Below are 24,907 nucleotides of genomic sequence, written 5' to 3' on the forward strand. Positions count from 1 at the left end.
GACTGGAAGTGGACACCGGGTCAGCGATCACAATCATGTCCTGGGACACTCTTGCGAAAGCTTTGCCATCAGTCGCAAAACGCCACCTGCAAACACAACGGCTACGAGTCCACGACTACCAAGGGAATCGCATCCCTGTTCGAGGGACCACCTCCGTCTGAGTCGAGTACAGACCACACAAGAAGACCCTGCCCATCACGATCGTCGAAGGGACCCTGCAAAGTTTGTTGGGTCTGGACTGGTTCCGTGCATTGGGCATGGGAGTGACTGGCATCTACAGAAGTGACGTTAACCTTAAAGATGCACTCATGAGTGAATTCGAAGATGTGTTCAAGGACTGCCTGGGCAAGTACAAGGGGACCCCTATTTCCTTCAATCTAGACCCCCAGGTAGCCCCTATCCGGATAAAAGCAAGGAGGGTACCTTTTGCCCTTAAGCCCAAGATTGATAGGGAGATAGACAAGTTAATAAGGCAGGGGATACTGGTACCAGTCAACCATGCCAAATGGGAGACGCCAATCGTCACCCCGGTAAAACAAGATGGGTCAGTAAGAATCTGCGCTGATTACAAGGCGACGTTAAACAAAGCCTTACAAAAGAGCGCTTACCCAGTTCCCGTGGTGCAACACTTGCTACACTCGTTGGGACAAGGGCAAGTTTTTGCTAAATTAGATTTGGCACAAGCTTATCAACAGCTTCCCGTAGACGCAGCCACAGCCGAAGCCCAAACGATCGTGACGCATAGGGGGGCTTTCAAGTGCACCCGGTTGCAGTTTGGGGTGAGTGTGGCACCAGGTCTATTTCAAAACTTAATGGAGCGACTGCTGCAAGGGCTCCCCGGGGTAGTTCCCTATTTTGATGATGTGTTGGTGTCGGCAGAAAATTTAGAGGAACTGGGGGAGCGTCTGAGAAAAGTTTTGGGCATTTTCCGGTCAGCCGGTCTAAAACTTAAAGTGAACAAATGCCAAATTGGGGTAGAATCCGTAGAATTCTTGGGCTACAGAATTGACAAAGAGGGAATTCACCCCACCGAGAGCAAGGTCAAGGCAATAAGAAAGGCTCCAGCGCCAAAAAACAAAACAGAGCTACAGGCTTTCCTGGTTTTAGTGAACTTTTACGCGGTCTTTTTAAAAAATAAGGCAACGATTGCCGAGCCGCTACATAAATTGTTGGGAAAGAATGCTGCATGGTCTTGGGGGAAGGCGGAAGCAAAGGCTTTCGAAGCAGTTAAGAACCTACTCTCAAGTGATAGCTTGCTAATCCAATACCACAGCAATATACATTGCCCTATACATTGTAAGCCGCCCTGAGTCTTCGGAGAAGGGCGGGGTATAAATGTAAACAAAAAAAAAAAAAATATGCCATTGGTTCTAGTATGTGACGCTTCCCCTTACGGAGTGGGGGCTGTGCTCAGCCACCGGCTCCCAAATGGCACAGAAGCCCCAATAGCATTCTATTCCAGAACAATGTCCTCAACAGAGAGGAACTATAGTCAATTGGATAAAGAAGCCCTAGCCATAGTGTCAGGGGTAAAGAAGTTTCATGAATACGTGTTTGGCAGAGACTTTGAAATTGTCACAGACCATAGGCCACTGTTAGGATTATTGGCTGGCGACCGCCCAACGCCGGTGGCACTTTCACCCCGATTGACCAGATGGACTATCTTTTTGGCTGCCTACTCCTACAAGCTGCAGCATCGACCAGGAAAAGACCTGGGGCATGCGGACGCATTAAGCAGATGCCCACTGCCAGGGGCCATCAAGGACCCCACTCCGGGGGCACCTGTACTATTGATTGACTCTCTGGACTCCGGCCCAGTCACATCTAAGGAGGTGGCTAGGGCGTCTTACCGGGACGTTACCTTAAGAACTGTACTGGGTTGGGTGCAAAGAGGGTGGCCCGCTGCGCCGGGCGAGCGTTTTAAGGAGTTTGTGAAGAAGCGGGGGGAACTCTCGGCTCAAGGAGGGTGCCTGCTATGGGGCAATCGAGTGGTGATCCCGGAGAAATTGAGGGAAAAGGTATTGGACCTTCTCCACGAGGGTCACCCAGGGATCGTAAGGATGAAGGGGCTAGCGAGAAGCTATTTGTGGTGGCCACTCATGGACTCAGAGATTGCTGAGAGGGTAGGGAAATGCCAGGCCTGCCAGGAATCCAGGCCACTACCCCCGACGGCCCCGGTTAGGGAATGGGAAAAACCCCAAGGGCCCTGGTCAAGAATCCACATCGATTTCGCCGGCCCCTTCCACAGCCAAACCTTCTTAGTGGTAGTCGACGCCTTCTCTAAATGGTTAGAAATCATCCTCATGAGATCCATGACAGCCGAGGCGGTAATCGCAGCCCTGCGGCACCTATTTGCGACCCACGGGTTGCCCGACATGCTAGTATCCGATAACGGCCCGCAATTCACGGCAACCCAGTTTGAGGAATACTTGGCAGATGAGGGCATCCGACATGCCCTCTCTGCGCCTTTCCACCCTGCGTCGAATGGCCTTGCAGAGCGTTCCGTCCGGAGCGCTAAAGAGGCACTGTCCAGACTCAAGCCAGGCGACTGGCAAACAAAGATAGATTTCTTTCTGGCTGTTCAGCATAGAACCCCCAGCACTGCTACAGGCAGAAGCCCAGCCGAATTATTGATGGGACGGAAGCTCCGGTGCCCACTCGACCGTTTAAATCCCCATTACACACCAGAGGGTTACAAGGGGGAACTGGAAAAAACGAGAGAAATGGGCATAGGCGACCGAGTGTGGGCCCGCAACTATGGGGACGGCCCAAGTTGGCTAGCAGGGCAAATCGTGAAAGCAACCGGTCCAAAGTCATACGTAGTTGAGTTAAAAGACAACCGAGTATGGAGGCGCCACATAGATCAAATCAGAAAAAGAATAACCGAGAAATCCGAGCTCAATGAAACAGACCCTGACCACACATTATTTGAACCCACAGCTGACCCTAACCCGGGAGAGGCGCAAGACTTAGCTGAGTTCCCGGAGGTCCAGCGACGCCATCAGGTTCCCCTTGGAAACAGCAGGGACGACTCTGCAAGTAATCCAAGGCCGGATGGCCTAGCAAAAGAGCCGGAAAATAATCCAGGGCCGGATGGCCTAGAGAAAGAGCTGGGAGGAGCAAAAAGCCCCTCCGACCAGCTCAACCCACTCCCAAGGACTGAACCGCGCAGGTCCGAAAGAATCAGGAGACGCCCAGGTTATTTGCGTGACTACGTCGAAAAATAACATGTAAATAATATGTAAATATAGGTAAAGTGTTTTCTGGGAGGGGAGGAGTGTTATGTATCTTTAAATGTTTTGGCGGGAAACAAGCACGTTGCTGATTGGTTGAAGCCGCCGGTTAAACAGTATATAAGGAGAGGTTTTTCCCCAGCCAGGTTGCTGGGTTCACCCTATATTAAAGAGCTGTTGTCACTACCCTGGTCTCCAGCCTCGTTACTTCCCGAACTTAACAGTGATAAAACTGGGACATGCTAAGGCTTCTCTTACATTATTGAAGAAAAGGAAAGGCAGTGATTTTGTTCAAGGTGTCTTTTGAGTTTGATGCAGGGAGGGAAAAAAAATAATAAACATTATATGATTGTATTGCTCTTGGCTGCTTGGTACAAATATTTATTGGTGTTTTGCCTTTGGTCAAGGCCATTTAGAAGGTCCGATCAATTCAATGTGATGCCAGGAAGCTATAAATAATATAACGTTCAGCCCTGGGAGATTTGGAGCGAAGTATTGCTCTTTACCCTAAATAATCACAAGAGGAGAAACGAAGGATGATAAATGGATGCTTAAAATATTTCAGGATTTTTTTTTTCTCCTTTGGAATTGACTTATTTATATTTCACATTTCGTAACCGCCCGTCTCTCTTGGAATCAAATACTGGACAGGGAGTCCTCGACATATGACCACAGTGGAGCCCCAAATGTCTGTTGCTAAGTGAGACGGCCACTAGGCATCTGTTAAATATCAGATCCCACCTCCCACTCTACTCTTCCACCCTTTGCATCTTTTAGCTACCGTGTTTCCCCAAAAATAAGACCCTGTCTTATATATTTTTTTGAACCCTGAAATAAGTGCATGGTCTTATTTTCGGGGAAGTATTATTATTTTGGGGCGCATGGAGCAAGATGGGGCTCCTCTTGCCATCTTACCTGATTTCCAGCTCTGCTGCACGTGCGGTTTAATATTTTTGGGGAGGGCTTATTTTTGGGGAGGCCTTATTTTAGCGCATGGAGCAAGATGGGGCTCCTCTTGCCATCTTACCTGATTTCCAGCTCTGCTGCACGTGCGGTTTAATATTTTTGGGGAGGGCTTATTTTTGGGGAGGCCTTATTTTAGCGCATGCGCTCAAAAGCCCGATTGGGCTTATTATCTGGGGAGGTCTTATTTTAGAGGAAACAGGGTATATTTTGTATTTTTATAGTTTTGTAGCATTCTTTTTATTGTTAAAATAGAGACAGATAATAGGGAGGTAGTACAGTAATTAGGTAGTTAGTACGTAGATGGATGGATGGATGGATGGATGGATGGATGGATGGATGGATGGATGGATGATAGATATGGCATTGCCAATGGAGGAATTCTGGGAGTGGAAGTCCACTCATCTTAAAAGTGGCCAAGCTTTAGAAACCTTGGGCCAAACAAACCGAGTTTCTTTAGTGGTTCTTCATGAGAAGAAGGCAACATCAGGGTTCAGGTTTATATCCCATCCTCCCCTGTATCTTGATCAGTTTAAAGCAGTGGTTCTCAACTTTTATAGTGCTGCAACCTATTTAATACAATTCCCCACGATGTGGCGACCCCAACCGTAAAATTATTTTCGTTTTGAATTGATCGCGCCTGAAGCCGTCTTGGCTAGCGATCTGAACTGCTTGCGATTGCCTTGAGGACGGAGGCATTAAAGCGGAGACTCCTCCCCTATTAAGTTCATCGCGCCTGAAGCCAGATTAGGCTAGCGATTGGGAGTGATTGCAGCTGGCTTGAGAGGGAGACATCGGAGCAAAGATTTCTCTCTTTTTTAATTCATCGCGCCTGAAGCCGAATTCGGCTAGCGGTTTGAAGAGCCTGCAGCTGGCTTGTGGAGTCAACCATTGGAACGCGATTCTTCGACTCGCAAGTATACTTCCCATATTTCTGATGGTCTTAGGCGACCCCTGGCAAATCGTCATTCAACCCCCAACGGGGTCCCGACCCACAGGTTGAGAACCGCTGGTTTAAAGTATGATCCTGGAAGAATTCCTGTTGAGTTCCAGCCTTGAGTTCTTTTAAGACTTTAAAAAGATAATTTTGTCCTTCCTGTCTCCTCCAGAACCCGGGTATTCCAGATGCCTTGTGTTACCGCGACAAGGACTGTTCTCGGGGAGAAGCCGTGATAGCTGGCAATGGTATAATTGCTATTAAATATTATTTCAGATCAACTGGATTTAGCATTTGTATCTCCACTCTGAGTCCTTCCCAAGAACTTAAGATAGGCACAGATTAGCTGTTGTGGTCCGCCAGTAGCCTGCGGAGCTGGCAACGGAGTCAGACAGTGATGAGGCTGAGGAAGAATATGGACCAGTCCTGGAGGCTGGGGAAGGCCCGGATGAGGGCTCTGCGTCGGAGGCTGAGGTGGGGCTAGGGCCATCGGGGAGTGAGGTACAGACTCCGGAGCCTCCAGAGGCTGACAGTAGTGAGGCAGAGGAACAGGAGGAGCCTGTTCCTAATACACGCATGAGAAGAGCTGCCAGAAGGCAAGAGCAGCTCAGGCAAAGAGGACGACTCGGGAGTAGGGCCAAGAGATGATTGGCCCCTCCCATAAGGCTTAAAAGACCAGCAATGGCGTTTGGGCTATTTGCCGGAAAACAACGTTGATAGAATTGCTCCTTGCCTTGCTGCATTTATTTCTTGTCGGCATCTTCTGCTATTGAACTTTTGCCAAGAAAAGCCTTTGGCAGTTTGCCTAAATTAGACCCAAGGTTGGTGATAAGACTGAAGAATTATGTTATGAAAAATTTGCTTTGATTTAGTTTGGACTACGCTGAGAATGAGTTAATTCTTAGCTGTTCTAATAAAGTCTGTTTTTGAACTGATTGTGTCTACTACTACCTACTTGGGCCTGGGTCACAACATTAGCCTGACTAGGTGTCTCAGTGGCTAAGACACTGAACTTGTCGATCAGAAAGGTTGGCAGTTCAGTGGTTCGAATCTAGTACAGGTCTCCTGCGTGAGCAGGGGTGTTGTGACCCAGGTTCCTGAACTCGGACTCCTGGACTCGGATGATTCAGAAAGTGAAGAAGAAGACCTGGCAAGGCCTGCTTCTCCTGGGCCCTCTCCCTCCCTGGCACCCACCCAAAGGGAGGAGAAGGGGCCGGCAAGGCCTGATTCTCCCGGGCCTTCTTCTGATTTGGCAACGCCAAAAGAACAATTTTGGCTTGATGCAAGACTGCGCAGATGTGACTGGCGCGTGCAGCAGAGGAGGCATTGGGAAAAAGTCAAAGAATGATGAGTCACGGAGTGACACCTACAGAGGCTATAAAAGCAGGAGGCGGAACTTCCTGGCTTTTTGTCTTGGACAAAGCAGTGAATTTGCGCGGGCAAACTGTTTCAATTGAGGGAAGAATATCTTAGTAAGTAACTCCGGCCTTATCAATAATTTCCTAGCTATCTCCAGAAATTTGGCAGGCGCGTGGGTAGACGTGGCCAGAACATTTATCTATGTAAATAAACTAGAAAAGAAGGCCTTTGACTGACTCTTTGTTGGGAGTATTGGGGGAGGGAAACAGAACAAGGGGGTTAGACTAGATGACCTCCAAGGTCCCTTCCAACTCTGTTACTGTTAAAATTTACATGTTCTTTTTAAATAACATTATAGTTCTTGCTCCCGAACTATTCCAAGTCAATCTGTCTTCTGCAATTGACCGATGGTAGTTTATTATAATGAGGATGTTTCATGGCATAGTCAGCTAGATTTAATTTGGCATTTTTATCCACCTGTCCGGAGAGCTGGGGAGAGCCAGATGTGGATGTTTAATAATGTTATAGATAGGTGTCGTGTCCCACTCCTCCGTTGACGGCCGGGTCAGGGAAATCCGAATCAGGCGTGCCTCTGCAGCTCTGCCAAAGTCCTAGCAAAGTCCTCAGGGCAGGCAGGAGACCAGAAAGTGACTTCAGCAAGATATGTTTAGACTTTGCCTGACTCAGAGAATGCCAGAAAGCAGATCCTTTATATAGGCCATGGGGTGTGGCTCCATGACTCAGCACTTATCCAGGCCTGCCCCTCCCTTCCTTCTGTTGCCTCCGCCTATCAAGTCTTCTGACGCGAGGGTCACTCCAGTCTGCAGCTGTTGGCAATTGACCTCCCTCAGGCTCACATGCTGTGGAGGAGGGGGAGGGGTCTAGTTGCTCCGTTTGCCTGGGCATGGAGCCAGAGCTGGGGGCTGGAGATACTTCCTCCTCTTCAGCCTGTCTGGGCATGGAGCCAGGGCTGGGGCCGGGAGGCATACTAGGACATTCCTCCATGTTTGGAAGCAGATAAGAAGGCCCCGGCTGTGGTGAGATCGGACGAGACACAACAATAGGTCTCTTGGCAGAATTTAATCTAACCCAGGTCAAGCTGCCTTTTGCAATGGACGGATGGTGATTTATTCTGACGATGATCGTTCATTGCACATTTAGCCAGATGTTTAGACTGGTTTTGCCATTTTTGTCCCCCTATCAAGTCCTTTTTTTTATTTTATTATTATTTGAATTTATATCCCGCCCTTCTCCGAAGACTCAGGGCGGCTTACACGATGTCAAGCAATAGTCTTCATCCATTTGTATATTATATACAAAGTCAACTTATTGCCCCCCCAACAACCTGGGTCCTCATTTTACCTACCTTATAAAGGATGGAAGGCTGAGTCAACCTTGGGCCTGGTGGGGCTTGAACCTGCAGTAATTGCAAGCAGCTGCTGCAACGGTCGTTAAGTGTGAAAAACGGTCCTAAGTCTGTCTTTGTAACTTTGAATGGTCACTAAACGAACAGTTGTAAATTGAGTATACAGTTGCCTGTATACTCTGCCCCCCAAAAGTCTAAATAATTTCTGTCTTCCAATCTACCCTTGGCTCCGTGGGACGGATAAATGGTCTGTAATCTGCAACTAGAAGAATGTGAGGAGGTTTTATACATAGCTAGTCAGAATACAGAATAACAGAGTTGGAAGGGACCTTGGAGGTCTTCTAGTCCAACCCTCTGCTCAGGTAGGAGACCCTCTATACCATTTCAGACAAAGGGCTCTCCAGTCTCTTCTTAAAAACCTCCAGTGATGGAGCACCCATAATTTCTGGTGACAAGCTGTTCCACTGATTAATTGTTCTCATTGTCAGGAAATTCCTCCTTAGTTCTAGGTTGCTTCTCCCGTTGATTAGTTTCCATCCGTTGCTTCTTCTCCTGCCTTCAGGTGCTTTGGAGAAGGGAGGGAAGGAAGGAAGGATGGAAGGAAGGAAGGAAGGACGGACTACAAACTTGGCACTACATAATGCAGGGCTGGAAAAGACCTGGAGGTCATCTTTTTTTTTTTTAATTTGCATTTATATCCCGCCCTTCTCCGAAGACTCAGGGCGGCTTACACTGTGTAAGGCAATAGTCTTCATTCTATTTGTATATTTACAAAGTCAACTTATTGCCCCCAACAATCTGGGTCCTCATTTTACCTCCCTTATAAAGAATGGAAGGCTGAGTCAACCTTGGGCCTGGTGGGACTTGAACTTGCAGTAATCGCAAGCAGCTTTGTTAATAACAGACAGACTTAGTCTGCTGAGCCACCAGAGGCCCAGGTGCTTGAGGTTGTTGCTGAATAATATGAAAGCTTTCATGGTAGGATATAAGCTGTTCCAAGCAAAACTACCTTCTGCTGTTGACTGACAGGGATTTTGTCAATGCCGATGATGTTCCAGGAGTGTTCCAGATGTTCTGGGATTTCATCCAGTTCGTTTATTAATAATTAATATTATTTTAGCAGGGGGCTGGACTAGAAGACCTCCAAGGTCCCTTCCAGCTCTATTCTGGAAGGGACCTATTCTCTATTCTGATTCTGATGATCCTTTGCTTTCTTTTGTCACAGTTGTTTCTCCTTCTATTTGCCGGTTTTTGCATTTTGTAATTTTTCTCCCTTTTTTTAATTATTATTGTCGCTCCTGATGGCATTACAGGTAGTCCGTGACTTAACAGCAGTTCATTTAGTGACCGTTTCAAAGTTACAATGGCACTTAAGTTAGGACCATTTTTCACACAACCACTGCTGCAACCCCATGGGTTGGCAGCTGACTCGTATTTACGACGGTTAGAGTGCCCCCCAGGGTCACGTGATCCCCTTTTGCGAACTTCTAATAAGCAATGGGCAAGCCAGATTCACTTAACAACCTGCACGAGTCAAAAAGAGGGCTGTGAAAATTTTTACAGACCCCTCACATCCAGGACATAAACTGTTTCAATTCCTACCCTCAAAACGACGCTATAGAGCACTGCACCCCAGAACAACTAGACACAAGAACAGTTTTTTCCCGAAGGCCATCACTCTGCTAAACAAATAATTCCCTCAACACTGTCAAACTATTTACTAAGTCTGCATTACTATTAAACTTCTCATCGTTCCTACCACCCATCTCCTTCCACTGATGACTGTATGACTGTAACTGCATTGCTTGTATCCTTACGATTTATATTGATATTGTTTCCTGATTGCTTATTTTTAGCCTATGTCTATCATTAAGTGTTGTATCATTAAGTGTTAAATTTGTACCCTATGACTATCATTAAATGTTGTAAGTATTGTACCTTGATGAAGGTATCTTTTCCTTTATGTACGCTGAGAGCATACGCACCAAGTCAAATTCCTTGTGTGTCCAATCACACTTGGCCAATAAAAAATTCTATTCTATTCTATTCTATTCTATTCTATTCTATTCTACTCTACTCTACTCTACTCTACTCTACTCTACTCTACTCTACTCTACTCTACTCTACTCTATTCTATTTTTAACTTAACAACTGCAGCATAAAAGGTTGTAAAACAGGGCAAAACTCATTTCGCAAACGTTTCGCTCAGCCACATAAATTTTGGGCTGAAGTGTTGAGTCGTAAGTCAAGGAATACCCGTAAAATCTCACCAACTGCATTCAGTCACAGCAGTTTAGATACGCAGGATTAAAACATCAAAGTGAACAATGCCACTTCAGGCTAAATAGAGAGGATAAATAAAGCCTTTTGTAACAAGATTAAAAACTCCAGAGCGATCTCTGCTAAAAAAAAAAAATCAAACAGCACCTCTCAATAAGGTAATTAATTAAAATCAATTACTGCAAAAAGCAAGGATAGAGTGTTTGAAATCCCTCTGCGCATGAGAGCTCTTAATTCCCCTAGGAGAATCAGTCATCCCTATTTTGCTAATTATAGGATTAACGGGGATAATTGCTCTTTTGGGCATTTTTTCAAATATTTTTTTTTTAAACAAATGGAAATATTAAGCTGACTTTGCAAAACTGGGGGAAAAAAAGAAGAGCGTCAAGTGATAAACAAAAGATGTTCCCCACTCCTCTGATCACAACAAAATACCTTATCCCACCAGACTTGAAACCCTGGGTTTAGAAAACCTAGAACTCCGCCGCCTTCGACATGACCTGAGTTTAACTCATAGAATCATCTATTACAATGTCCTTCCTGTCAAAGACTACTTCAGCTTCAATCACAACAATACACAAGCACACAATAGATTTAAACTTAAAGTGAAACGCTCCAATCTTGACTGCAGAAAATATGACTTCTGTAACAGAGTTGTTAATGCTTGGAAACACACTACCTGACTCTGTAGTCTCTTCTCAAAATCCCCAAAGCTTCAACCAAAAACTGTCTACTGTTGACCTCACCCCATTCCTAAGAGGTCCGTAAGGGGAGTGCATAAGAGCACCAGCGTGCCTACAGTTCCTGTCCTAATGTTTCCTTTGGTTGTATCCAATTCGTATGGTTATTTCACGCTTATATATATATATTGTTGTGTTTGACAAATAAATAAATAAATAAATAAATAATAAATAATAAATAAAGAGATGTAAATAACATTAAAAACCTAAGTTTTCCCTGAATGTTCCAAAGGTCGAACAACAGGCAACAGAGCTTCCTGGTTTTTCTTTGAAGACGTTTCGCTTCTCATCCAAGAAGCTTCTTCAGCTCTGACCGGATGGTAGGGAATGGAAAGGATTTAAATTCCTTGCAGACAAAGCTGGTCATTTGCAAACTTTTAGAGAGTCGTTGAGGCCGCTTGGAGGTTTATCTGTGTCCTCAGGGTCACCTGAGTGGTGCAAATGGGTGCGGAGCCTTCTTGGAACTGCTGAAAGGACTGCATTGTAGGTAGAAGGCTCTGCACCCATTTGCCCCACTCAGGTCACACTGAGGACACAGATAAACCTCCAAGTGGCCTCAACGACTCTCTAAAAAGGACGCAAATGACCAGCTGTCTGCCAGGAGTATCAATCCTTCCATTCCCCACCATTCGGTCAGAGCTGAAGAAGCTTCTTGGATAAGAAGCAAAACGGTCTTCAAAGAAAAAAAAACAGAAAGTCCAGTTGCCTCATGAAAAAAGCACCTTTGGGACAACCTCTTGTGGCTACAAGGGCCTCTTGTGGCTTAACAGACTAATGCAGTCTGTTATTAACACAGCTGCCTGCAATTACTGCAGGTTCTAGTCCCACCAGGCCCAAGGTTGACTCAGCCTTCCATCCTTTATAAGGTAGGTAAAATGAGGACCCAGATTGTTGGGGGCAATAAAAGTTGACTTTGTATATAATATACAAATGGATGAAGACTATTGCTTGACATAGTGTAAGCCGCCCTGAGTCTTCGGAGAAGGGCGGGTTATAAATGCAAATTAAAAAAAACCAAAAACCCTGACCTGGATGACTGAGAATCTCCTTAGACATTTTCCTGGGATGGATTTGAAGGGGATTTACTGTAAAATTGTTTTTCCAAAGGATAATTTTAGCCTTTCCTTATTTCCTAAACCTGACACTTTTTTTTCCAAACTGCAAAGAGAGATATTTCTGGTTTTCCCCCCCAAATTTTCCCCGTTCCTCTTCTAAATGCAACTAAAACTCTTGTGTCTGTTTGTAACCTGTTTGTAACCTTTAACTGGGCAAAACGGTGCATCGTAAGGCAACAATTTTTGAACCGAGCTCAAAAAAAAAAAGGAAATCACTTACACAGTCCATCCAAAATGCAGGACCTAAGACTCCCGTGGAATTAAATTTGGCCAATTTGATAAAAAGCTATATGACATAGAAATTATTGTCATGGGAGTTTATGGATCGTTAGCGTATTCTAGCTTATGATTGTTAGATGTTATACCCTGTATTTTGCTCTGGGAAGCCCGGGAGGGGGGGGGGCGGGATTGGATGGAGGTGGGAGGGAAGAGGGGGGGAGGGGGCCGAGGGGAGGCATTTGTGGAAATTTTCTGTAAAACTTTTTAATAAAAAAAAAAGAAATTATTTAAAACCAGTTAAAGCATACAAATCCAATCCAATTCAAAGAATATCACCCTTATAGCTTATATAACCATATAATTTTCCCCCCAGGTCTTTCTTACATAAAATATTTCAAGAATATTCTATTTAAAATACAGTACAACACATTATGAAATTTCAATACCGAAAATTACAATATCTATTCAAATTTAGTCCTTCCTCGTCAAAATCCAGTATAAATCCAAATACCTAGTCTTTTATGATAGATATAAAACATATAATCAACCCATTTCTTCCAGATCTTCCTCACATATTGTCTTTCAGGGACACTAATATTTTTGTCTGTTAATAATTCAAAACAACCTCGTTTCAAGGATAATACTTTTGTCTCTTGCCATTTTTTTTAGGATTAATTTGTTCTATTGATTTATATATTTTATTACCGTTAATTGTTAATTTTTTTTTTCTGAAGGATTTTGGTTATGTTAGGAGGAAGTCAGAGCTAGAGAGGGAAAATTGGTATAATAGTTTTGGGGAAAAATTTTCTTAGCATATGTTTGTTTTATTTTTAACTATACCTTGTGCTTCTTCCGGGAAGTCAGGGGGGAGGGGGGAGGGATCAGTGAAGGGAGGGGGGTTGGGGGGAAAGGGGGAAAAATTTTTTTGTAAAACTTTTTGAATAAAAAAAAAAAAGAAAAGAAATTATTGTCAAGCATTTTATGACATAATAACGTCATAAAGTATCAAGCACAGATCGTGCTGGGCAGAGTCATTGGATACGAGGTGAGGCAGCAAATACATTTTATAAACAAACAAACAAATAAAATTTTAAATTATAAAATTTCATTTTTTTTTTCATCATAGTGTCCACCATTACACAGTGGCAGCTGAACGGGGGCGAAAGTCCCAAAAAAAATTCAAAATGGAATTTGCAATTGTGAGATTGCAACTCTACCCGTTTGTTGGGTTATACAGCTAGTCCACAACTTACGACCACAACTGAGCCCCAAATTTATGTTGCTAAGCGAGGCATATGTGAAAAGTGAGTTTCACTCCATTTTCTTGCCACGTGTCGTTAAGCGAATCACTGTAGTTGCTAACTTAGTCACACCGTTGTTAAGTGAATCGGGCTCCCCCATTGACTTTGCTCGACAGAAAGTCACAAAAAGGGATCACGTGATTCCGGGGCCGCTGCAACAACCGTCATAAATGTGAGTCAGTTGCTGAGCGTCTGAATTCTGATCACAAAACCACAGGGAATGACGCAGCGGTCATTAAGTGTGAAAATATGTCACCTTTTTTTCACTGCCGTTGTTGCTAAATGAACTGTTGTACGCCAAGGACTAACGCACTGTTTCTCAACTGTGGCAACTTGAGGATGTGTGGACTTCAACTCCCAGAATTCCCCAGCTAGCCAGCTGGCTGGGGAATTCTGGGAATTGAAGTCCACACATCCTCAAGTTGCCACGATTGAGAAACACTGGACTAACGGCATATGAAGAGGAGGTAAAAATAAACACACCTCAAAACAGACTTTGCAAAGGTGAGTTTATAGCTCTATCCATTTGCCGTGTGTAGTGTGTTCGGTTGCGACCGCCATATTGACTTTTTTGACCTATCCACCAACATGCCTGCCATTATCCCTCCTCTTGAGCCCACCTGAAAAAATATTTCAGTGATTCACGAAATTATAACCTGGATGACGTTTTTCTAATCCTTTTCTACGTTCCCACAGGTATCAAGACCGGAGCGTGCATAAAAATGGGGAATAATATCAGTGGGACGTGCGAAATCCTAGCTTGGTGCCCCGTGGAGAAGAAAGACAGAACAAAGTGAGTTTGAAAAAAACAACAACCACAAAACAAAACATCTTTTCCATGGAAACTGAGGCTTTGAAGGCTAGGGGTCCCTTGAGGTCATCTACTCAACCCCTTACTCAGTATAGAATTCAAGTTAAAGCATCCATTCCATTAAATTCCATTCCATATTTTCTTATTCTATACCATTCCATTCCATTCTATTCTATTCCATTCCATATTTTCTTTTCTTTTCTATTCTATTCTATTCTATTCTATTCTATTCAATTCCATATTTTCTATTCTATTCCATTCTATTCTATTCCATTCCATATTTTCTATTCTATTCTATTCTATTCTATTCTATTCCATTCCATTCCATTCCATTCCATTCCATTCTATTCTATTCCATTCCATATTTTCTATTCTATTCTATTCTATTCTATTCTATTCTATTCTATTCTATTCTATTCTATTCCATTCTATTCCATTCCATTCCATTCCATTCCATTCCATATTTTCTATTCTATTCTATTCTATTCCATTCTATTCTATTCCATTCCATATTTTCTATTCTATTCTATTCTATTCTATTCTATTCTATTCCATTCCATTCCATTCTATTCCATTCCATATTTTCTATTCTATTCCATTCTATTCTATTCTATTCCATATTTTCTATTCTATTCTATTCTATTCCATATTTTCTATTCTATTCTATTCTAGTCCATTCTATTCTATTCCATTCCATATTTTCTATTCTATTCTATTCTATTCTATTCTATTCTATTCTATTCTATTCTATTCTATTCTATTCTATTCTATTCCATTCCATTCCATTCTATTCCATTCCATATTTTCTATTCTATTCTATTCTATTCTATTCTATTCTATTCTATTCTATTCTATTCTATTCTATTCTATTCTATTCCATTCCATTCCATTCTATTCCATTCCATATTTTCTATTCTATTCTATTCTATTCCATTCTATTCTATTCCATTCCATATTTTCTATTCTATTCTATTCTATTCTATTCTATTCTATTCTATTCTATTCCATTCCATTCTATTCCATTCCATATTTTCTATTCTATTCTATTCCATTCCATTCCATTCCATTCCATTCCATTCCATATTTTCTATTCTATTCTATTCTATTCTATTCTATTCTATTCTATTCTATTCTATTCCATTCCATTCCATTCCATTCCATTCCATTCCATTCCATATTTTCTATTCTATTCTATTCTATTCTATTCTATTCTATTCTATTCCATTCCATTCCATTCCATTCCATTCCATATTTTCTATTCTATTCTATTCTATTCTATTCTATTCCATTCCATTCTATTCCATTCCATATTTTCTATTCTATTCCATTCTATTCTATTCCATTCCATATTTTCTATTCTATTCTATTCTATTCTATTCTATTCTATTCTATTCTATTCCATTCTATTCCATTCCATTCCATTCCATTCCATTCCATATTTTCTATTCTATTCTATTCTATTCTATTCTATTCTATTCTATTCTATTCCATTCCATTCCATTCTATTCTATTCCATTCCATATTTTCTATTCTATTCTATTCTATTCTATTCTATTCTATTCTATTCTATTCTATTCTATTCTATTCTATTCTATTCTATTCCATTCCATTCCATTCCATATTTTCTATTCTATTCTATTCTATTCCATTCTATTCTATTCCATTCCATATTTTCTATTCTATTCTATTCTATTCTATTCTATTCTATTCTATTCTATTCTATTCTATTCCATTCCATTCTATTCCATTCCATATTTTCTATTCTATTCTATTCCATTCCATTCCATTCCATTCCATTCCATATTTTCTATTCTATTCTATTCTATTCTATTCTATTCTATTCCATTCCATTCCATTCCATTCCATTCCATTCCATTCCATATTTTCTATTCTATTCTATTCTATTCTATTCTATTCTATTCTATTCTATTCTATTCTATTCTATTCTATTCCATTCCATTCCATTCCATTCTCTATTCCTATTGCTATTGCTATTCTATTTCTATTCTGAAAGAATTCACTTTACCAACCAATTTATTGATTTTTAAGATCAGCTCTTCTGGCCGATGCAGAGAATTTCACGGTTTATATCAAGAACACCATCCGTTTCCCCAAGTTTAATTTTTCCAAGTAAGTTTTTCCTTCTTTTCTCCTTTTCTTCTTTTAATCGTTTTTGTCACCATTCTAGAAAATGTTCTGCCTGCTAGAACAAGTTGCCAAATTTTGGGAGAAGTCAGTTTGGGAGAAAAAAAAAAAGCAGAAACGGGCTCTGTGCAGTGATGGGATTCAGCCAGTTCGCACCACTTCGGGAGAACCGGTTGTTAACTTTCTGAGCAATTGGTAAACTGGTTGTTGGAAGAAATCATTAGGACAGAGAACCGGTTGTTAAATTACTTGAATCCCACCACTGGCTCTGTGGATATATGTGGATCAAAGTTTATGAGAGACGAGATTACGAAAAGGAAAAGAACAATAAACGGCTTTTCCAAGACGACCGATTTAAGGGGTGATGCAAGACTGAAATTCTAAATGACAGCGTCCCATGTTTTAACTTATTTTTTTAAAATTAAAGTCCGAAAGGCCATCAGCTCCCTAAGAGCACAAAACATTACAATTATAAAAACAACAGACAGATGAAAAAAAGAACAATGTGCCCGCCAGAAAAAGCATTCCCGTTTAATAAAGTCCGGTGCCGCTAGTTACAACCACAAATTGGGCCGGAAAAATTCCGTTGCTAAGCAAGACAGTTGTTAAATGAGTTTTGCCCCCCTTTCGCGAAATTTCTTGCCATCGTTGTTAAGGGAATCGCTGCCGTCGTTAAGTCAGTAACATGGACGTTAAGCGAATCTGGCAACCTCATTGATTCCGCTTGGCAGAAGGTCGCAAAAGGGGATCACGTGACCCCGGGACAATAAAACCCGTCATAAATATGAACTAGTTGCCAAGCATCTTAATTTTCGTGTGACCGCGAAGATGCTGCAGCGGCCGTAAGTGTGAAACATGGACGTAAGTCATTTTTTCCAGTGGCGTTGTAACCACTGAACGGTCATTAAACGAATTGTTGTAAGCTGAGGACTAACCGGGAATAGCTTGCCCTTCAGCATCGGTTATGGTTTTCTGCACCATCATATTGTCGTGTCCCACTCCTCCGCTGACGGCCGGGTCAGGGAAATCCGAATCAGGCTTGCCTCTGCAGCTCTGCCCAAAGTCCTAGCAAAGTCCTCAGAGCAGGCAGGAGACCAGTAAGTGACTTCAGCAAGATAAGTTCGACTTTGCCTGACTCAGAGACTGCCAGAAAGCAGATCCTTTATATAGGCCATGGGGTGTGACTCCATGACTCAGCACTCATTAAGGCCTGCCCATCCCTTCCTTCTGTTGCCTCCGCCTATCCAGTCTTCTGATGCGAGGGTTACTCCAATCAGCAGCTGTTGGAAATAAACTTTCCTCAGGCTCACATGCTGTGGAGGAGGGGGAGGGGTCTAGCTGCTCCGTTTGCCTGGGCATGGAGCCAGGGCTGGGGCCGGGGGATGCTCCCTCCTCTGCAGCCTGCTTGGGCATGGAGCCAGGGCTGGGACCGGGAGGTGCCCCCTCCTCTTCAGCTTGTCTGGGCATGGAGCCAGGACTGGGGCCGGGAGGCATACATTCCTCAGTGTTCGGGAGCAGGTAAGAAGGCCCCGGCTGCTCTGAGGGCGGGCAAGACACAACACATATTTTCAAACGAAGTCACTAAATGAATGGTCATTAAGTGAGGATGAGCCTACCCAACAGCCTGCGTTGCGGATTTTTGACTGCCCTTCTCACTTCCCTGTCTTTCGGATGTAGAACCAACGTCCTCGACACCAAAAATGATGCTTATTTGAAAAATTGTCGCTACGGACCAGATCAGCCGTACTGCCCCATCTTCTCACTGGGGAAGCTGGTCAACTGGGCTGGGAGCAACTTCCATGAGATGGCATCAGAGGTATGGGACAAACCAGGGTCTGCTCCTTCCTTTTAACTGGTGGTCTGTCATAAAGCGATGTTCTCCTGATGATTGGCTTGAAGTCACCCAGCCGGCTTTCATGCCTAAATTGGAACTAGAACTCACGGTCTCCTGGTGATTGGCCCAAAGTCACCCAGCCGGCTTTCATGCCTAAATTGGAACTAGAACTCACGGTCTCCTGGTGATTGGCCCAAGGTCACTCTGATGGCTTTCATGCCTAAATTGGAACTAGAACTCACTGTCTCCTGGTGATTGGCTAAAAACTCACTGAGCTGGCTTTCATGCCTAAATTAGAACTAGAACTCACTGTCTCCTGCTGATTGGCCCAAAGTCACCCAGCCAGCTTTCATGCCTAAATTGGAACTAGAACTCACCGTCTCCTGGTGATTGGCCCAAAGTCACCCAGCCGGCTTTCATGCCTAAATTGGAACTAGAACTCACCGTCTCCTGGTGATTGGGCCAAAGTCACCCAGCCGGCTTTCATGCCTAAATTGGAACTAGAACTCACCATCTCCTGGTGATTGGCCCAAAGTTACCCAGCTGGCTTTCATGCCTAAATTGGAACTAGAACTCACTGTCTCCTGGTGATTGGCCCAAAGTCACCCAGCCGGCTTTCATGCCTAAATTGGAACTAGAACTCACCGTCTCCTGGTGATTGCCTCAAAGCCAGCTTTCATGCCAAGGTGGGAGTAGAACTCACCGTCTCCTGGTGATTGGCCCAAAGTCACTCAACTGGTTTTCATGCCTAAATGTGATATAAATCACATTTACATGTCCACAGAACGCTGTGAATAGCCATAAAGGGGCCGTGGTGGCTCAGGCTGTAAGAGAGCCTGTTATTAAAACACAGCAGCCTGCAATTACTGCAGGCTCGAATCCCACCAGGCCCAAGGTTGACTCAGCCTTCCATCCTTTATAAGGTAGGTAAAATGAGGACCCAGATTGTTGGGGGGGCAATAAGTTGACTTTGTAAATCTATAAATAGATTGAGACTATTGCCTTACACCAGTGGTTCCCAACCTTTTCTTGTTTGAGGCACAACCTTTTCTTGTTTGAGGCACCCTTGGAAAGCCTTTCAAAAGTTTCCGGCACCCTTATAAGGAAATAGATATTTAAAATCTCCGTAGCTCAAAAGTTCCCGGCACCCTCAAAAGATCTCACGGCACCCCTTAGTGCCGCGGCACACTGGTTGGGAACCACTGCCTTACACACTGTAAGCCGCCCTGAGTCTTCGGAGAAGAACGGGATATAAATGTAAATAAATAAATAAAAAAATGTGCCCCAAATGTGGCTATGTGGCAGTGGTGAAATCTGAACCGGTTTACTACCAGTTCGCTGGATGCGCAAGCGCACACACATGCGCAGTGCGCACCATGCACCAAATGTGCACGATGCCAAAAGGAGGCATGGGATAAGTAGAACAGCGCGGGTGTGTGTGTGTGTGACCAGCTGTGGCGCGCGATTTTTTTTTTACTTTTAAAAGCATTTTTTTAACAACCTATTCGGCCGAATGGATCATGCAGAATATTTTGAAAAAGAAGATTAAGTTTACTCCGCAGTTCTTTCTACTAGGAATAATTATGGATTGTACAGCTATAGAGACTAAATTGATTTTGAACTTAATAACAGCCGCAAGACTTTTGATTGCTCAATATTGGAAGAAAGAAGAATTACCTACAATTGAAGAATGGACACTCAAAGTATCAAATCTGGCAGAAATGGCAAAAATCTCTGCTTACTTGAAAGACTATACACAAGAAAAATATATTTTAGAATGGAAAATGTGGATTGATTATATTCAAAATAAGTATCAGATAAAAAAATATCGAATAGCATATGAGTAAATTTAGGAAATATTTTGTATTAGATATATTTTTGAAGGAGAGGGGAATTGAGAGTGTGATTATGTGTGGAGTGACTAGAGATTATAATTTAGGAATTATTTTGGATTATGATTGTTAGTTTTGATACCCTGCATTTTGTTCTGGGAAGTCGGGGTGGGGGTAAGGGGAAGGGGAATTGGAGGGTTGAGGGTAGAGGATGGAATGATGGTTAATGTACAGGGATTATTGAAGATGTATAAATATAATTAATGTAGGGTCGGGTCTGCCCAGTTACCATTTTAGAACGGTGGGGAGGGAGAAAAGAGGAGAGAGTAGGAGGTAGGAAAGAGGAGAAGAGGAAGGAAGAGGGGTAGAAGAGGGAGAAGGAGTGTAGGGTGGAAGGAGGAGAGGATGTAGATAAGAGAAGGAGAGGAAGGTCTGGAAAGTAAAAGAAGGTAGAAGAGGGAAGAGTGTTAAAAAGGGGGGTGGTGACTGGGCAAGCCCGACTAATTGTATATAACTGTACATTGGATGAGCTATTTGATATGATTGTAAAAATAAAACTTTTTTATGAAAAAAAAAAGTAAAAAAAAGAAGGCTCTAACGATCGCGCCGCTCAGCTGGGATCGTCAGAGCCTTTTTTTTTTTTACCTTTTAAAGTATTTTTTAAAACAGGGGTCTCCAACTTTGGTCCCTTTAAGACTTGTGAACTTCAATTCCCAGACTCTGGGAATTGAAGTCCACAAGTCTTAAAGGGACCAAGGTTGGAGACCCCTGTTTTAAAAAGCGGCAAGCGGGGAAGCGGGTGACCGAGCATCGGGTGGGAATGGGGGTGGGGAGGGAGGGATTTTTACTACCAGTTCTCTGAACCACCCGCCGCCATCGCTACCGGATCGGGCGATCCAGTCCGAACCAGGAGCATTTCACCCCTGCTATGTGGCCATGAGGGGATGAATGGCCATCGGAACTAGGTCGTAAACACCTATTGGGGAGAGGATCCATTGTAACTTTGAATTGTTAGGCAACCAGTTGCAAGTCAAGGCCCACCTTCATTTAGAACAGGCCGTGGAGCCAGCATGCCAAATCTGGTCGATCTCCCAAAGTTTTTGAGGGAAAACCGTTTCTTGATCTCCTGCCAAAACTGAAGAAAACCGTTCTCTGTTTTGTTTTGTTTTTAATCCAGGGCGGTGTGATTGGCATCCAGATTGAATGGGACTGCAACTTGGATAAAAAGCCGTCGGAATGCAACCCTTGCTATTCTTTCACTCGCCTAGATAACCAATTTGCGGAGAAGTCGGTCTCCTCTGGATACAACTTCAGGTAAAGGAGAAAGAGGCGTTTGGCCGAAGCATCCTCAGTCCGCAACTTCGGCAGTTTGGTCTTTCCGAAATGGCTTCAGTGGCCAAATCTGACGGGATTTAATTGATCAGGTCAGCCAGGCTGGAAGGAAGGAAGGAAGAGTCAAGTGAGGGCCTAGCTTGGAATCCTTGCATGGCTGCAAATGTTATGGCCCGCCAGCGGCCAGCAGAGCTGGCAGAAGATTCGGACAGTGAGGAGGTTGGGGATGAACCTGGCCCAGTCCTGGAGTCTGGGGAAGGTTCTGATGAGGGCTCTGCGTCGGAGGCAGAGAGAGGGCCAGGGCCATATGCCAGTTATCAGCTGCCTTTGGAGTCAGACATCAGTGAGGCAGACGAACAGCTGGAGCCTGTTCCCAGTGTGCGCATGCGGAGAGTTGCCAAACGAAGGGAACAGTTAAAGAACAAGGGTCGACTCGGGAGTAAGGCCACAGGTGGATGATGCAGGGCCCCTCCCAGAGGGAATAAAAGAAGAGCGAAAGGGGAGTGGAGTTTGCAGGAGTTTGCTTAATTGGTTCATGACTCTCCGAGGCTCCTTCCCAAGTTTTGAAGATATCGGCCTAGCAGCTCTCCAAGCAAGATGAGGCCTGTGACTGTAAATTCTCCCTTGAAAGACTTTGCTGGATGTGAATGAGAGGAATTCACAGTAACTTAATAAAAAGAGGTTTTTGTTGAGACAAGGAGTTTGCTTCATGCTCTTGAGAAGCCTAGGTCAACAAGAGGCATAAGCTTCAGCTATCTGTTCTGACCCAGCTGCCCAAACATGACAAACCCTCTGAAGTGAACTCAAAGAATTCCTTTATTAGGAGCGCCGGCAGCCCTGGCGAAAAGTTTCTTTCTCACCGCAGGCTAACAAGTCTGTCAGGTCAGAAGATGAATAGTTGTTTGCCACATCTATTCATCTCCGCCCCCTGCCTTTTATCCCCAGAGCTAGGGGTGGGGCTTCGCTAGCAGCGGTGGCTCTTCTGTCCCAAGGACCGGCCCATAGATTTCCACAGCTCTCCTCTCCTCTGCTTTCTGTGCATCCGTGCATTAGGAACTGGACCCAGCTTTTCCTCCTCTTCCTCGTCAGTCACCTCCAGACCTGGGGGCTGTTGACTCTCCATCTGAGGGCTGACGGATGGCCCAGGCTCCACCTCTCTCTCTCTCTCTCTCTCTCTCTCTCTCTCTGCCAGCTCCATTCCCCCTTCCTCCTCGGAGCTCTCAGGTTCTCTTGATGCTGACCCTGAGTCCCACAGCTCCTCCTCCTCCTCCTCTGATTCGATTGCTGGAGGGGCCGGCGGCCGACAGACCACACCACTACCACATCACAGGCATGAAGCCTTATTTGGTCGTTCCCAGGAGCCGGCAGAATGTCTGGGAACATTCTTGTAACAGAGATGATAGATAATAAAATTAATGACTTTCATTATAGGGGGTAATCCTCAACTTATGGCCCCCACTGAGCTCAAACTTTCTGTTGCTAAGTGAGTTGAGTTTTGCCCCATTTTACACCTTTCTTGCCACAATTGTTAAGCTAATCACTGCAGTTGTGGAGTTAGTAACGCGGTCGTTAAGCAGATCTGGCTTCCCCATTGATTTTGCTCATCAGTAGGTCACAAAAAAGCGATCACATGACCCCGGGACGTCATAAAAACATGCCAAATTTCCAAGCGTCTGAATTTGGATCATGTGAGGATGTTGCAACGGTCATAGGTAAAGGTAAAGGTTCCCCCTCACACATACGTGCTAGTCGTTCCCGACTCTAGAGGGCGGTGCTCATCTCCGTTTCAAAGCCGAAGAGCCAGCGCTGTCCGAAGACGTCTCCGTGGTCATGTGGCCGGCATGACTCAACGCCAAAGGCGCACGGAACGCTGTTCCCTTCCCACCAAAGGTGGTCCCTATTTTTCTACTTGCATTTTTTACGTGCTTTCGAACTGCTAGGTTGGCAGAAGCTGGGACAAGTCACGGGAGCTCACCCTGTTACGCGGCAGCGCCAAGGATTCAAACTGCTGAACTGCCGACCTTTCGATCGACAAGCTCACCGTCTTAGCCACTGAGCCACCGCATGCCACTGCAACGGTCATAAATCACTTTTTTCAGTGCCATTGTAAATCCAAACGGTCACTAAATGAGTCAAGGACTGCCTGTAATAAGACAGTAAGTCTGTCAGGATTCAACCAGTAACGAAGTCAAAGGGGGAAAAAAAAGATATTTTTTTTGCTCAGAAAAATAAATCGTATGACATTTTATGATTTATTTTCTTTTCAGATTTGCCAAGTATTACCGGAGCGCGGCTGATGTTGATTTCCGAACGTTGATCAAAGCTTACGGGATCCGTTTTGATATCATGGTGAACGGCAAGGTGACTGGAGGGAAAAAACCACAGATTTCCGATGGTGGCGAATATCTGTAGTTTGGATATGGGATGAAGGTGGAGGTTTATTCTCCGAGCTTGTGGGTTTAATAATAATAACAACAACAACAGCAACAGAGTTGGAAGGGACCTTGGAGGTCTTCTAGTCTGACCCCCTGCCCAAACTCTACACCATTTCGGTTTAGTTTTGAACATTTTGTTACCAGGCTAGATAACATCAGCAGCAGAATTCAGGGGATGTCAATCGGTGGTGAAATCCAGCAGGTTCTGACAGGTTCTGGAGAACCGGTAGCGGAAATTTTTAGTAGTTCGGAGAACCAGCAAATACCACCTCTGGCTGGCCCCAGAGTGGGGTGGGAATGGAGATTTTGCAATATCTTTCCCCCAGGAGTGGGGATGTAATGGGGATTTTGCAGTATCCTTCCCCTAGGAGTGGGGTGGGAATGGGGATTTTGCAATAGCCTTCCCCCAGGAGTGGGGATGTAATGGGGATTTTGCAGTATCCTTCCCCTAGGAGTGGGGTGGGAATGGGGATTTTGCAGTATTCTTCCCCTGCCACGCCCACCAAGCCACGCCCACAGAACCAGTAGTAAAAAAAATTGAATTTCACCACTGATCTCAATGTCGGTGTTGTGCTTAAAGTCGTGGCCAAAATTGTGGAAACCTTTTGGGAAAAGTGTATTTTTGAGATTTGATGGCTATAATAACATCAAATTTTTTTTGGAGTTTCAAGAGAATCCTATTCCACTGCAGGAATGGCCTGGGAATAGCCCAGACCTTCACCCAATTGAAAATCTAGGGAGCCGACTGAAGAAACTGGTTAGTCAGAAGCGACCCAGCAATAAAACCCAGTTAATAGAAGCCATCCTACAATCTTGGTTTCACATGATAACAGCTGTGGAACTCAAAGACTTCATTCACTCCATGGGAAGACGTTGTAAGGCCGTCATTCATGCTAAAGGTTACTCAAGGAAGGATTAACTGACACGGGGGATCATTTTTGTATGTCTCGTTTTTTCTATGGGGATCATTTTTGTGTATGTCGCTTTTTCTCCGTGTGTTCCTTC

At 44.0% G+C, this 24,907-nt stretch overlaps 1 protein-coding gene across 4 annotated transcripts in view; it reads left to right on the plus strand.

The window, feature by feature from the left end:
- P2RX5 (purinergic receptor P2X 5) overlaps positions 1–24,907 on the plus strand; it is a 93,004-nt gene that overhangs the window by 59,827 nt on the left and 8,270 nt on the right. For all 4 annotated transcript variants that reach the window (XM_058164026.1, XM_058164027.1, XM_058164025.1 and 1 more), the window contains 6 exons: positions 5,306–5,381; positions 14,210–14,306; positions 16,374–16,454; positions 18,147–18,285; positions 21,313–21,449; positions 23,735–23,828. In XM_058164026.1, coding sequence (XP_058020009.1) covers positions 5,306–5,381; positions 14,210–14,306; positions 16,374–16,454; positions 18,147–18,285; positions 21,313–21,449; positions 23,735–23,828 — 624 coding nt within the window. The remainder of the gene's footprint in view (positions 1–5,305; positions 5,382–14,209; positions 14,307–16,373; positions 16,455–18,146; positions 18,286–21,312; positions 21,450–23,734; positions 23,829–24,907) is intronic.

Source organism: Ahaetulla prasina, chromosome 1 (genome assembly GCF_028640845.1).
Source record: "Ahaetulla prasina isolate Xishuangbanna chromosome 1, ASM2864084v1, whole genome shotgun sequence".
NCBI classification, from domain to species: Eukaryota; Metazoa; Chordata; class Lepidosauria; order Squamata; family Colubridae; genus Ahaetulla; species Ahaetulla prasina.